This window comes from Lolium rigidum, chromosome 7 (genome assembly GCF_022539505.1).
Source record: "Lolium rigidum isolate FL_2022 chromosome 7, APGP_CSIRO_Lrig_0.1, whole genome shotgun sequence".
NCBI lineage: Eukaryota > Viridiplantae > Streptophyta > Magnoliopsida > Poales > Poaceae > Lolium > Lolium rigidum.
This window is the reverse complement of record NC_061514.1, coordinates 274829278-274844500: the sequence shown is the minus strand read 5'-3', so window position 1 is coordinate 274844500 and position 15223 is coordinate 274829278. Positions and strand designations below refer to the sequence as shown.

At 42.1% G+C, this 15223-nt stretch overlaps 2 protein-coding genes across 2 annotated transcripts; one reads left to right on the top strand and one right to left on the bottom strand.

Moving 5' to 3' along the window:
• Window positions 1-3125: 3125 nt before the first annotated feature.
• On the bottom strand, window positions 3126-7901 carry LOC124672792. The gene is made up of 7 exons (XM_047208965.1): window positions 7665-7901; window positions 7475-7537; window positions 4117-4194; window positions 3974-4030; window positions 3617-3883; window positions 3435-3531; window positions 3126-3337 (listed from the first exon to the last, which is right to left on the bottom strand). The coding sequence occupies exons 1-6, from the start codon at window positions 7899-7901 to the stop codon at window positions 3436-3438; spliced, it is 798 nt and encodes a 265-aa protein (XP_047064921.1). The 3' UTR covers window positions 3126-3337; window position 3435.
• Window positions 7902-11950: 4049 nt separating this feature from the next.
• LOC124672791 lies at window positions 11951-14276 on the top strand. Its single transcript, XM_047208964.1, has 7 exons — window positions 11951-12205; window positions 12346-12411; window positions 12903-12977; window positions 13379-13510; window positions 13617-13676; window positions 13752-14027; window positions 14187-14276. The coding sequence occupies exons 1-7, from the start codon at window positions 11951-11953 to the stop codon at window positions 14274-14276; spliced, it is 954 nt and encodes a 317-aa protein (XP_047064920.1).
• Window positions 14277-15223: the final 947 nt, after the last annotated feature.

Sequence of the window (15223 nt, the reverse complement as noted above, 5' to 3'; positions counted from 1 at the left end):
TCATCGATCAACTGAGACACCATCTGCGGTGGATCAACAATCAAGGGTACAACCGGTCTCAACATGCTCTCACAAGGAAGCCAATTATGTGTCCATATATGAGTAGATCGACCATTACCAATCCGTCTTACTAAAATCTGGGCCAAAATATCTATGCCATGAAAAATGGATCGCCAAATCTGAGATGGATGAGCTCCAAGATCCATATCAAAAATAGTGCCATTCGGGAAGTACGATCGCCTTGAGTATGCGGGCACTAAGAGAAGAAGAATCCTGCAGCAATCTCCATGATTGGCTTGCCGGTAGGCATAGGTTAAACAACTCCAAATCTCTAAACCCCCCTTCACCCAAATGTTTTGGCTTAGTTATTTCTTTCCATGAAACCCAACATGGCTTCCTTTTACCTTCTTTACTACACCAAAATTTTCGAATCAAAGAGTAAACTGAAATAGTGTTGGCTAGCTAGAAACGATCGCCTCCTTGAGCCAGGTTCTGGGCTACTTTAAGATTCATGGCTACTAACTTTTTTGCAGGCATTAAATTGGGTCCGAACTGTCCGCCTATCCACTCTATGTTGTTCGCAGATGATCTTCTGGTATGTGGACAGGCCACGGAGCAGGAAGCGACAAGAATGAAGAATATCTTACAGGAATTCTGCAACAGATCTGGACAAACGCCAAATTGGACAAAATCGGGAATACTATTTAGTAAGCATGTTGACAATCATATTTCTCAAGTAATTCGAAATATATTCCCCGTGCCAGTTATAGATTCAAATTTTGTGCACCTTGGTCATCCTCTTATCATTCCAGGGAAAGATAGAAATGCTGCTTATAATTTTGTTCTAGATAAATTTAAATCAAAACTTTCAACTTATAAAGCAGATCAACTTTCGCATGCCGCTAGATTGGAACTTATCAAATCTGTCTTCTCATCTATCCCTGTCTACTATATGTCTAACATTCTCTTCACAAAAAAATTTATCACAAAGCTCACAGGCATTATTAGGAACTTCTGGTGGACAGGTATAAGGCAAAAACCAAACTCGAAAAGTTTGTGTCTAAGAGCTTGGAAGGACATATGCACACCAAAAAAAGAAGGTGGGTTAGGTATTAGGAACTTGTAGGCCATGAATCAAGCTCTTATAGTCATGGCAGCTTGGAGACTTGCAGATCAACCAAATAATTTTCTCCATTTAGTTTTAAAATCAAAATATCTTCCCGACTCTTCTATTTGGCGCCCAAATTTAAATGCTCCAAAATCAGCTTTCTGGGCTTCCATTCTCAAAATTCTCTCTATTCTCAAAGCCCATTCTTTCTATCAAATTACTATGGGCCAAATATCTATCTGGAGTACTCCTTGGTGTGAAAGTTGGGCTCAAATTTATGACAATCTTATAATCCAGCCCAAAAATTACTCTTACCCAAGCCAAGTTAAGGACTTATGGATACCTGGACAGAAAATTTGGAATTCTCAACTTATTGACACTTTGTTCCAGGAACATATGGCGGAAGAAATAAAAAACACTCCTATTATTGCTGCTCAGGAGGAAGATTGTCTTTGTTGGAAACTAACCCCTGTAGATAAATGTAGTACCAAAAGCGCCTACAAAGTCTGTCTCGAGCGACTGTATGAACAGGGGGAGCCGAAGCCAAGACAGGTCAGTACTTCTACTAAACAGTTACTTCAGTCTATTTGGAAGAATAATAACATCATACCCAGAATAAAAACCTTTGGTTGGAGAATCATAAGACAAGCCATTTCCTCGGGTGCCAGAGCGGGTAAGTACAGTAAGCATATAAGCAAATTATGTTGCAGGTGCCATTTGGAAGAAACAGATCAACATTTATTTTTCTTGTGTGCTTTTGCTAGAGCATCTTGGTTTATGGACCCATGGCACTTAAGAATTGACCAACTTGTTTCTCCTTCTGATCCTATATCTCAGATTCTTATCAGACTTCTAAATATGAATCACCCTAATGGTTCTATTGATAATATTCTTACTTTTATGTGGAGTCTTTGGAAATCTAGAAATGATTATCTTTTCAATAAAAAAGATTCTACTCCTACCCAGATTTACCAAATGACAATTGCTATTAAAAAAAATCTGGAGCTTTTAGATGTTGTACAGGTTACAGAGAACATGTTAAGGACTAAGCTGAATACTCAAGGAGATCAAGCCAGGCAGGGCAGTACAATCAGGACGGATTTACAGATACAAGGAAGCAAGATCTTCGTGGATGCGGCATGGAAGAAAAGGAAAGTATACTGTTGCAAGAAAATTGCAAGACAGGAATTGGAGTATACTGTCAATTGCTAGGCCAAGGTCGAGAAGAAACACTTATGATTCAGGCCTCAACAGCACACTCTTCTTCGCCATTGCTTGCGGAAGCTGATGCACTTCTGTTTGCAACAAAAGTTGCTGCCCAGGTCCAAGCACATGGAGTTACCTTTCTTACTGACAACCTGACACTTGCAAGAGCAGCTTCAGCAACAACAATTACAAATGATCAGGTACCTTGGGAACTTAGGCAACAAATATCAGGCTATAAAAGAGATTCAGAAGAGATGCAGTCCAAAATCTACCACATAAATAGGAATCTAAATGGAGTAGCCCATGATTGTGCACAACAGGCAATTCGACGACCTTTGTCTTTGCCTATCTTCACTTGTTTGAATTCAGCTCACAGATGTATAGGCTCATGTCCCTTTGCTCTCTCATTCAAAATTTTGAATTCCAGGGATATGTACTTCTTGATGTACTTTGCATATGAGCTGAATGAAAATGTGGCGCCCCCGGCGCCTTTCCTTGTTAAAAAAAAAAAAGATTCATGGCAGTGTGGGTCAGCCCAAATTCCCGGGACCAAACGCTGGATTTTTGCACCAGCTGGGCTTTATGAGCATTTCACGGGCAGCCAGGCATGTCCCAGGTACATCGGCGGTGGGCAAGCACGTTCGGCCCAATGGATCCCGTCAACCACTAATTGACGTGTTTCTAGCCAAAGGACGATCAGCAAGACAAAGCACAGACACCAGTGTGCTTGATTAAATTTCTCCTTCGGTAAAAAAACTCCCCGAGGAAAAAGAACTGAAGATGTTGTCAAAGTCTTGAGAACATGCTGTTTTCTGTTATTGCGGTAGGTATCAAATCACTCAAAGTACTACTGAAACTGACCGTACAAATTGTTATTAACTCATTACAACATAGAATGCATTTTTGTCTCCTCCTAGTAGTAAAGGATGCACTGCCAGCATCTATGGTTTGCTTCGCCCTCAGACAGCTCAAAGATATCCTCTCCCAATCATGACTATGGCTTAACGCGACTGAAACTTTTACCTGTTTCAACAAACAGAATAGAGATGACGTTGATCCCTACAACAAAATTAAGACCAGTGCATCAGCAAGACTACAAGTCACTATTACTACTATTTACCTTAGTCTTGGTCTTGGAGATGGTGTGCATCTTCGATCAGCTTTTTTACATATGATTTTGCATGTATCAAACCTTCCAGGAGTATTTTACCAACTATCTGTTTAGAAAAATATTCCCATTAGAGATACAAGGGTAGACACCACACGGGTGGGAGATATATCAATGAGCAAAAGGAGGTGTACCTCGGTTCGTTCAGTCAACTTGATTTCCTCATTCAAAACATTCATCTTCTTACTGAACTGATGGTAATCTGTATCCAGCTGATAAGCAATCTTACTTTTCAAATGACCATCTTCGAGGTTAGCCACAGTGTCCTCAACCAACATATGAGCAATTGCCCCTAAACATCCGAGAGCACCAAGAAACGAACAAATCGTGTCTATTTGGACCCTCTTATGGTAAGCGTCCTCTGCAGCCCTACAGAATGTCGTTGCATACGACCTAACCATCTATATATTATTGAAATGATGAGTATAGGTCTACCATTGCAGTCTAAATTAAAATTGGAACAAAGATACCTTACAGTAAAGGTTAATTACCTGGTGCACCGTTTGTTGTGAAATTTCATTTGTGCCAAGGCCTAATGATGGCATATCCTGTTTTTTCACATAATTGTAATTGTTATTTAACAAGCACAAGTCAAAACGAATGCATGCTCACAATATACTCCAATTGTACTTACCATGACCGTGGAAGCCAAATCCAGAGCTGAAAGTGCATGGCCGCATATTCTGTTTGATATATCATCACTGTATGCATGCTACAATCAACAAATGGGGAGAAAAGGCATCAACAATCCGGAGTAACGCCTTAGTTCATTTGCCTAGCAGATGAGCTCATATATCTACTACTTGACGAAGCATGCTCATCTAACTTCCATCATAAATGAAAAAACACAGTAGTCTACTAGTACTTCTGTTTCACAAGTCTTTACCTACTAATAAAGGAAGTAAGATTTCTCCCCATTTTTTTCGTCCGTTTTAGAATTGCCCTTACTTTCCAGTTGTATTTACATGCATTGCCACCGGTTACGTTAAAAAATGTTTTAGCTTCGTCTGTCGCATAAATGCTGGCTCGCAGGTGGACGCCTTGTGTCTAGCAGCCCAAATATTTCGCTACCGAACGCTAAAAGGCCGCGTGCGTGGGCCAGCCTTGCATGTACGATTCCGCCATTCCGGTGTCTGGCTCGTTGGGTGTAGTCCGGCCTAGCCCATGAGCCCTTGAGCCGTGAGCCAACTTATGTGATGGGGTGCTAGCTTCATGATAGTTGGAAGGCAGACCAAATTAGAGTAAGCGCCTAGAAAAATTAGTCCCACCTCGGTTAATTAGACTGAGTCCCGCTGACTTATATACCTATTTTCTGGAATAGCAACAAGCCACCGTGGAAAACAACAAGCAACAACACACAATATGGGCCAATGAGAAAGAGAGCCATGCCTCCCTATACGTAGGGGTGAGAGCAAATGAAAAGAAGAATTCCATGGCCTGACACGATGGAAAAGTTGCTGATCAGACTTTGAGGAAAGAGGTTATAGATAATTTGAGGAAGAGGAAGAAAAAAATCCCATCGAATCGCTCGGATGAACTCGCCGCGGAAGCTCATAATGTGAATGGAAGATCATAGTGTACGGCGGCCAAATTTAACTGAACTTGAACCAGCACATATGACAAGGAAGAGATTTCAGAAGAAGAATTGCAACGTCAGGAGCGACATAGCCAAGTTAATTTGATCGTGAACTTGAACTAGCACATATGACAAGGAAGAGATTTCAGAAGAATTGCAACGGCAGGAGCGACATAGCCAAGTTAAATTGATCGGTGTTGTACCAGCGCTGGACCAGGAGCATACCGATTTGGTTTGTATGGTACTTATGGAATTTACTTACCCTTTTTAGTGCATAGATACGTTTGAATTTAAATAAATCTTCAACATCCTTTTATAGATGGAGGGTACTATTTTCTACAAAATTTGTTAGTGGTTAGTAATTCTTATGTTCGGCTATATATCATTTCATTTTTCCAATTTTTTTTATATTGCAAGTCTAGGTGAGATCGATGATTTACTTCTAAAATTTGGGATGGAGGATGCGCCAAATTTAATCTACGTAGAGGTCACATACAAAGTCATTACAAGTCAGCGGTGTTACAAGTCGATGCAGCGAGGACCTTACAAGCTCATCTTCTTAGGATTAATCATGTTCGTCATGAAAATGAGAAAACATGACCACCTTTGTTCATGGTGGCACGGAGGAACATGTTTGATTCGGTAGGGCGATTGAGTTTTAGCTTATTCCGGTGCAACGCACGGGCACTTTTGCTAGTCACAACATATTTCCCCTCAGATAGTTCCAGAGATTTGAGAAAAAAAAAAATCCTCACTCACCATACTTGCTCTCGATAAGATAAATATGCAGAGTGTCCATCTAACAGACGCAAAACTGATTCAATTCTACCAAATACCACTCAACTCACACGGAACAGATATTGTTAAACCAAAGGATCGGAGTAGCTATAACAATAACAAAGTTTAGATTACCACATTTGCAGTTAGTTAGCACTACATTTGTTTTGTTCACTAAGTAAAAATAAAGTGAACTTCTTCCAATGGTTCATGAAAGTAACATATAAAATGGTAATAATGGTATGAAGACTAACCAGAATGTCAATCTCCCACGAGTATTTAATAATTTCATCCTTTTCCTTACGAAACATCTCGGGTGGCATATGCTTCTCAAAAAATTAACACATGCATCAGAAACAACAAAACTAAATCCAGCAAAGACTGTAATAACTCAAAAATAGTTTACTGTCTTTGTCATTAAACATGATTATTTTTTCAGTTACTTTTTGTAATCTAGTCTTGAACTTGGTCCTGGAACTTCGTACTTTTTGCAAAAATTAACACCCTTATATAGGATATCATGGTTTGTAATCTCTCTCAGTTCCTCTTGATTATTAGGCTCTGTATAAACCATCAATATAGTATGATTAATTTTATTTTATTATGAGATAGAAATAATGGCAGGTGTTGTGCCAATTCATTTAACATGAAAGAAGAAGTTCGAGATACAAGCTAGAGAGGGACTAGCTGAAACAAGAAGCTGAACAAAGTCCAAAACTAAAACTAAAGAGACCCCAGCGGATTAATCGCCATTATCAGGCTCTCAGACAAGCTAAAGAGCACACGAGCAAACCTATTCGTTTGGTTGCATTGCCTAGCTGAGTTAACACAAGTACCGCAGTGGTACTAATTTCGTTGCGCGTAGCGGGAGAGCCAATTTGGATAGCCGGCCAGGGCAAGCATTTAGCGGCAGTTACTAGCAGGATTGCTTTCGAAAGCAACCTTTTATCACCTGAACCAAATGGCAAGCCTAGCTTCTCCACCACTTCTAACCTATATTCCCAAGACACTGAATCAAAAGCACCCGTAATATCCAACTTGAGGAACAAACATGGGTTTTTCTTGGACCAGACCTCTTTGAATTGTGTTTCGGACATAAAGAAAATTATCGTGAATAGACCTTTTTTTTATGAAAGCACTGTGACTATTGGGAATCATATCGTTGAGGCAAGGTGCTTAAGGATTGACCATTATCTTGCAGATCGACTTAGCCACCGAGTGCATTAAACCGATCGACGGGCCTAAAATCCTCTACCCTGCAAGCACATTGCTTTTCCGACAAAGCAATCTAACTACTACTACCCCCGTCCACAAAAGGATGTCGAAGGTTTGTCTAAATTTAGATGTATCCAAACACACTTCTGAATTTAGACAAATCACTGACATCCTTTTATGTGTGTATATATACATCCAAATTTCAACAAACTTTCGACATCCTTTTATGGACAGAGATATATAGTATATAAGTTTCGGAAAATACTACAAATTCTTGTTGTTGTCATTTTTTTTTTTTTTTGCAGGGAGTTGTTGTCATATAATCTGGTGTTCCAAATAAATAACCAAAGCACTAATTGTAGATTTGGCAAAAGACGATAGAAGGAATTACTGATAAGCTAGTTCTCACACGGGCAAAACTTACCCAACCTTTCTCGGCTATATAGTCATCTCGGGCCTTATCCAGCTTCTTGAAGAAGTTGTCTACCTAGAGTAGCAGTTAACGGTCAGGCATATAAAAGAGCAGAGCCTGTAGGTAGGAACCTTCTTCCCCGCGTCCGGGACATGAACATCGCGTGGAAGAAGGTAAAATAAGACTGAAGTGTGCTGCTTACCACGTCCGGTTGCTCCATCTCGTGCTCGGGCTCGTGCTCGGGCTCAGGGTGGCGATCGGCGCCCTTCTGGCACCGGGAGACGAAGAATGCGTCTCGCGGGTGTCGCCCCAGCTGGATCCTCGGCAACGGCGCCGGCGAGGGGGCGCGCAGGGTTACGCGAGCCGGGCGCGTTCTCGGGGATGCGGCGGCGACAGTCACCGGAGCTGCCCAGCACCAGGAGGCGCAGAGGGAGGCCATGTGCGGAACTGTGCACGAGCGTGTCGACTTTCCGTTTCGACCTTGAAGCTGGGAGGGCGCGGGTATCGAAATCAGGAAATCAGAGTACGCGAGACCAGGAGTAGACAAGATCGGTTAGACAGGACACGATTCTGTATATCTTGTTCTCCAGGGCACCTCTATTGTTTTGGTGAGAGTCCCGATGGTTCCCTTTTAGATCACTTAATTTTCCTAATTTGAAGGATTGGAACAATGGAAAAATCCGCTGTTTAGTTGGGTCATGGAATAAGGAGTCGTTCTATCTCATGGTTGATTTCATTCAAAGGATTGATTTAAGCTTTGGAGCATTCTATTTGGTTTTTAAAATATTTAAAAATTATATATCTATGTTTCAAAAAATCGTCAAATTTACATTCCATTAATACATACATATGTCATGAATACTTGTGTAAATTTCAGTAGAATTTGTATTATATTTTGAGCTACAAAAATACACAGATTTGTGGCTACGTATAGAGGCAAATATTTGTCAAAAATTTATCTTTTTTGTATAGCTGAAAATACAACATATTTTCTCTCTCAAATTCATACCGTCTCGTTGGAATTTTATATGTATGTGGATCATTAATTTCTGTTTTCTTGAACTTCAAAAATATAGTAATTTTGAAAATAAGGAGCACTGCTGCTCATGTGCCAAAGACTCTTTTCGTCTATGGGCTGAAACATAAGAAAGTTTTAATATCAAAACTCATTTTGACACCCGAGCACACCAGTTGAGTGAGACGTTAGATCATGTTGGTACCAAACCCATGCGGGGCTTAACCATTTATTGTTCCATATATTTTTGACGAGGAAGACATGTTTATCGCGTGACGGTAAAAAAATCCGCTAATGTGAAATCATGTTTTCTATGGAATATTCCTTGATATGGTAAAGCCATTAATTATTAACATGTGAGGAAATAATTAATATGATGAAAGTGGGCACATACATATCTTTTCCTATCGTTTTCATGCACTCTATGGTAGTTTAGGGCAACCTTTGGGAAGTAGAGACAACAAATCAATAATCAACCAAACTACACATATGAAAAGGTATTTGACGACAAATGTGAATAGTACACAAAATAAGATCGCAAAAGGTAGACAGTCATGAGAATCAATCTGTGGTTGCATGGTTATGAGGATAGTGGCACCCTTAACCTATGGTGACTTCGTCAATCCCAAGACCCACTTTTCTATTATACATGATATTATTATTATTATTATTATTATTATTATTTTCTTATGTTAACTAGATTGCGCTGGCCTGCACAAAGAATGTTCAAGAACAAGTAAACAAGCTGGGTTATTATTCATCGTGCAAGCCGCCGCCAGAAAGAAAACGATCATAGATCGGTTTCCTCTCCTTCGGTCAGCCTCGCCGGCGTTAGGTGGGGTGGGGAACCCGATATATGAGTGGAGGTTTCGATAAAAGTAGTGATTTTCTATAAGATTAGATTAGGGTTTAGGTAGTCGTCTTCTTTTCGTTCTCAAATCAATAGAGATGACATCGTCTACAATAATTGATCTTCGGCCATCTTTCGATAACGAGATCTTCCTCCTGGTGTTAATGATGGTGTTGGAAGATTAAAGTTCTCCAGGTATGGTTCTTTGGATCTTTCTTCACTGGATCGATCTAGGATCTTTTCTCATGGTTGTTGCGAGGATGTTTGTCCTCGCAATATTTATCCCGGCTACTATGTCATCGACAATGGTCATTTAGTCCACTAAATTCTTCTCTTTTTTAACCTGGACAATTATTATCCATCATACTATATATATATTTATAATTATACTCTTTTTGCAAAAATCCCATCAATATAGTAATAAATATCAATAGTAGTACAAAGAGATCTAAAAGTAATAAAAATTATAAATAGGTTTTTGGACCACCTATTGAAGACTACAACCACTAGAGCGAGTCGAAGGCGCACTCCAATCCTCGCCCCCCTTCACCGGAGATGGGCAAAACTTGTCGTAGTAGAACTTGTTATAGTAGACACATGGAAAGTCGCCATGGTTAGGCTCCAAAGAACCAGCACACCAGAGCAGCAACCGTCGCTTAAGATGAGAAGTATTTATCGGAAGGGCCGATTTTGCAACCACACGAACTCGCATGAAACCGACATGATCCCAAGAGATATGCCATGAAGGAAACTCCACCCGTCCTCCATCGGCACTAAGCGCATCGCAGGAATGGGGATATGGCGAGGAGGATCTTACTGTGACTTCAGAATGGTGTCGCCGCCTAACCATCCTAAATAACACACTCCTAATACCTTTTTAAAAAGAACAGAAACCTCCTGCCAGCGAGAGGAATGAAACCCTAGATTGGTTTTTTAGCACCTCGTGCCGCGAAAGGGACCGATGGTGTCCCGGATGTCAAGGAAAAAGTCCCCCGAGGTGCCGGGCAAAGAAATACCCCAGGGTGGCTGTCACCGGACGGCCTCCCCTCCGCCCCAACATGCTCAACGAAAATGCGGCACGATCCCGTTCGCCCTCGTATTTGGTATGAAGCTATATTTTTTCCTGCTTTCGTATGTTCATCGATTTAGCAATTCTGATCCGACCCCTTGATTGTGGCAGTCCTACTAGGATGTGGACGAGACCATGGATGCTACAATGTCCAACATGATCAATGGAGGTGGCGACACGAAAGGCGGCACCCAGACGCAACATGATGCCACCCAAGGTGGCACCCGTTACGCCCCTATCTCCATCAACGAGGCGGCCTTATTCGAGGACGGGCAACCTCAAGTCACCAAAGGAGAGTCCCGTAGATGGAGGATATGTGCCTTTGTGAGGCATGGATGGATGTTGGACAAGATCCAATTTGTGGTGCCCAACAAAGGGGTGTCACATTTTGAAAGAAGATCACAACTACTTCCACAAGCACAAGCATTTGGGCGATCATCCATTTGTGAGCGACCGAAGTGAGGCCTCGCTCACGAAAAGGTGGGCTAGATCCAAGAGCAGACCATCAAGTTCAAGGCTTCCTACGACAAGATGAAGAAGCGTATGTTGAATGGTCTTGGCGTTGCCAACTTGATGACTCAATTTTTGGGCCAATTCAAGGTTGCCAACAAGCAAAAGAACTTCAACTTGGTCTATTGTTGGATGACGCTCTAGGATTGCCCCAAAATGGCATAACCTATATGGGTCCTATGATGCCAACGCGCCCGGCGAATCCAATGTCATCGATGTTGATGGCGAGACCCCAATTACATTGTTGAAGAGGCCGAGGGGGTTGACCAGCTCTAAGGCGGAAGGCAAGCGAGAGGCCTCCTCGCAGTGATGATGGAGACTAGCATGACGCTCCTTGCTGACTAGGAGGTGTCGAGCGAGAAGAGGAACGAGACGAAGTGGCAGAAAAGGAAGAGACCGCCAAAAACTAGTATGAGATACAAACCGAGAAGCTCGAGATTGAAGAGATCAATGCTCGTGCTGCCATGAAAGAGGTGGATAACAAGTAAAAGGAGTTGAAGATCGCCCTGCTCAGCGAGGATGCCAAGATCATCCTAATCCTATGACCAACGACATAGACCCTACTCACCGGACATGGCTTGAGAAGAAGAAGAAAATCATTTTAATTTGGGATATGTGATTTGTGTATCATGCCGTTAAAATCTGGTTTGCCGGTAAGTTGTATTTTAGCTCGCGAATTATTTACTACTATTTATTTTTGGCCCGTAATGTTAAATATGAATATTTTTCAAAAAGACATTACCTATAGGCCGCGGACAGAATACTTCAAAATTCTTCCGGCTGAACAGAATACTCCAAACGAATCCGAACAATGTTCGAACTCTGGAACCGTCACGATTCTCAACCGGAAGAACAGAGAATCCTGACCGAACTGTTGCCCTCCTGAACAAGATATAAAGAGGACTGTCCTGTCTAATCGATCTTGTCTAATACGGTATTTTATCACTACAATCGCCTTCGTGCGCTCTGCTTTCGTGGTTTCGATACACGCGCCCTGCCAGCTTCAAACTCGAAAGGTCGACGCTCTCCTGCACAGTTCCTCACATGGCCTCGCTCTGCGCCTCCTGGTGCTGGGCAGCTCCCGTGACCGTCGCCGCCGCGTCCCCGAGCACGCGGCCCGCTCGCGTGACCCTGCGCGCGCTCCCGCGCGCCGCCTCGCCGGCGCCGTTGCTGAGGATCCAGCAGGGCCGACGCCCGCACGGCGCATTCTTCCCCTCCCGGTGCCAGAAGGGCGCCGATCGCCACCTCGAGCCTGAGCCCGAGCCCGAGCGGGGGCGAGAGGACGGCGGTCCGGATTCGGTAAGCTGCACAGTTCTGTCTCGATTTCCTTTCTTCCAGGTGTTGTTCATGTCTCGGATGCGATCACGCGAGGAAGATTCCTACCTACAGCTAACTACCTGTGTGCTCTACTTATGCTTGACCGTTAATTGCTTCTTCAGTTAGACGTCATGCTCAAGGATCTGGCGGAGTACAGTGACTACTATAGAGCCAACAAACTGGGCCTGGTATGTTTTGGTCGCTTTTTTTTCTGAATTATCACCACCTGGGTCGCATTGTTGTAGCTAGTTTGAATTATCAGTAAATGTGTTCTGTAATTTCTGCTTCTAAGTTGCGAGAGACACAATTATGCAGCCATGTCAGTTAAGACTTCTATGCCAGTTCAATACCACCACGAAAAATACATGTAGCTGCCCACTTTGAATCAGTAATGCTTGCGGGCGCGTGTTCGCTTCTCCCAAGAATAATTGAAGAAAGTTATCTTAAGTCACCAACATTAGCATTAAAAAGTAAAAATGGATAAATAACACTGTTAGGTTAGAGAAGTTAGTGAAAATAATAATCATGTTTGTTTTTTTGGGAGAGCATAATATAATGTTCCTTGAGAAGAGGTAACTATTTTGTCTGTTTTTAAAATCTGGATTTAGTATGTATTGTTTTTTACTTGATTTAGTATATGTTGCTGTCTCTAATGCATTTGTTTTTTTATTTGAAACAGCGTGTGCCACCCAGGATGTTCCGTAAGCAGGACGATGAAATTTGTGAGCATATGAAGAAGATTATTCGTTCCAAGGTTAGTCCTCATTGTATTATCGTTCATGTAAATTTATTTTTTCTTGAAAAAGGTTAATATATAAATATCAAGATGGTACCAATAAAAACCGGCCTCTGCAACAACTTAATATCAAGGTCTAGTTAAGACATCAAGGATGCACATAGCCAAATTTAGTTAACCGAGTGAAAAAGTTTCTCGGCTATAAATTCATGCAGATTTTTTTATAGTTCCAACCAACATTTAATGTGGTATGCAAACCTAGTTGCCATTTCTATTTAGAGGACTATATATTTTTACAGCACTTGGAAGACTATAAGCATGCTTTATCTAGTGGATAAATTAACACATCTGGGATTAAAAAAACTAAGGGGTACTACAGATCCTTTGATGTGTTGTTTCTCTCGGTTTCTTGATTGTAGACAGTCCCTTGTGGCAACGATGGAAAAAGGATCAACACGTCATTGCGTCAAGAGAATCCAAGCAACAATCAGATGGCAATGACGGTCTGCCAGCGAGCTCGATCATCTCTAGATATAGCTTCCACGGTCATGGTAAGTTCTAAATAGACTACTTGTGTTTTGTTAGCAAATCATGCCCGCGCATTCGTTTTTACTCATGGCTGGTGCAAAACCACGGCAACTGTGTAAAAATATCCAGGATATTACATCATTGTTAGGCCTCGGTACAACAGAAATCTCTCAACATACAACAGACCAGGTAAAACTCCCTATAAGGTATTTTCGTTGCACTTTTTGATATGGTAGACGTACTGATATTTTTTCCTTAATATAGATGGTTAGGCTATATGCAGCAACCTTTTGTGACGCTGCCGAGGCTGCCTGCCTCACAGGGGTTGAGAAGGACACAATTCTTTCGTTTCTCGGGGCTCTTGGATGTTTAGGGGCAATTGCACACATCTTGGTTGAAGATATCAGGGCCAAACTCAAAGATGGTCCTTGGAAGAATAAGATAAAGTTTCACTTGGATATAGATTACCACGAATTCTGTAAGAAGATGGATGCTTTGAAAAAGGAAATTGATCTGGCTGAACGAAATGATGCACGCAAGGTACATTTTGTTTGACCCATTAGTCGTCCCCCCATCATTTTTATTATCGCCAATAATAAATCATAATCCATATGGCCACACAAAATTATGCCTACAATGTACACCACAGCATGGGTGCGACTTGTACTTTTGCAGCTCTTATAGGAAATATTTTCCCAGGTTCTAATAGTGTACATCTACTTTAACAGGCTATGGATCAGGTACTCTGGAATGGTGTGCGGCATGCAGAATCATATGTTTCCAAACTGATCAAAGATGCGTTATCCCATTAGTAAGTTAATCAAATTGATTTGCAGCCTCCCAAATGCAGGTGGTTTTTGCTATAGTATTGCCACCTGCTGTGTATTGCTGCATGCTAAGCTATACATGAATCATCTGCCTCTTGTTGGTGTGAAGCCATATGCAGAAAAAAGAGAATGCTTGCATCAGTATTCTTCTTTGCCAGAGAGCCGAAAGAAGAAGAAAAATGCATGCAGAATAATGTTCCATTGGTTCTTAATGTGTTGATATTGTAATGGAGGAAGAACACTGTCCATGATTTTTAATACAAGTGTTTTTTTTTTTACCTGAAGCAAGTATATTTTATTCAAGCAAATCTCCATACAATTTGTAGCCGGGGCTAAAATCAAGCGGTCCAAAATTCTGTGTTTATACAAGAAGTGCCCCCACTGACATGTTCTGCTCCCACTCCAAATTCGTTCTGTGCCCGCCCCTGTGGTCTGGTGCTCCTCCTCTCTACGGTTTCCCGCCAGCAAGCTAGACGGCCGTCCCCTCCGAATTCCGTTCGTTCCCATCGCCGCTGGAACTTGCTCCCCAGTTCGTGCGCGCAGCAGTTCGTGCAAGTAGCACGAGTTCTTCAGTGTGGCTTGGCTTCGGTTGTTTGTTTGCTTTCACTGCACCGCGGCATCAGAAGAAAACGGAGCAGAACACACTTGTAGCAACACACCACGGAAACGCCAGACTGAAGAAACGGCCCAGCCCAGCACAGACTGCAGCTCCTCTCTATTCCTCTCGTCTCGTTTAGGGCATCTCCAGCGGCGCGACCCAAACATAGTTGCCAGCGATCCGGATCGTGCGGGTCGAGGAACGGGGTCGAGGATCGAGGATCGACATCCTAGCGAACAAGGATCGACATGGGGTATACATCTCCGGTACGCCGATTTGGTACGCGGGTCGGGATCCATTTAATTTTGGGT

Bases quoted from the DNA above. Each gene is read 5' to 3' on its own strand.
- LOC124672791 (XM_047208964.1), top strand. From the start codon at position 11,951: ATGGCCTCGCTCTGCGCCTCCTGGTGCTGGGCAGCTCCCGTGACCGTC. The intron at 12,978-13,378 runs GTTAGTCCTCAT...TCTTGATTGTAG, and splicing joins AGAAGATTATTCGTTCCAAG to ACAGTCCCTTGTGGCAACGA. The intron at 14,028-14,186 runs GTACATTTTGTT...ATATTTTCCCAG, and splicing joins AACGAAATGATGCACGCAAG to GTTCTAATAGTGTACATCTA.
- LOC124672792 (XM_047208965.1), bottom strand. From the start codon at position 7,901: ATGGCCTCCCTCTGCGCCTCCTGGTGCTGGGCAGCTCCGGTGACTGTC. The intron at 4,195-7,474 runs GTAAGTTTTGCC...TGTTGATTGTAG, and splicing joins ATATAGCCGAGAAAGGTTGG to CATGCATACAGTGATGATAT. The intron at 3,532-3,616 runs GTACACCTCCTT...TTTTCTAAACAG, and splicing joins AGTTGACTGAACGAACCGAG to ATAGTTGGTAAAATACTCCT.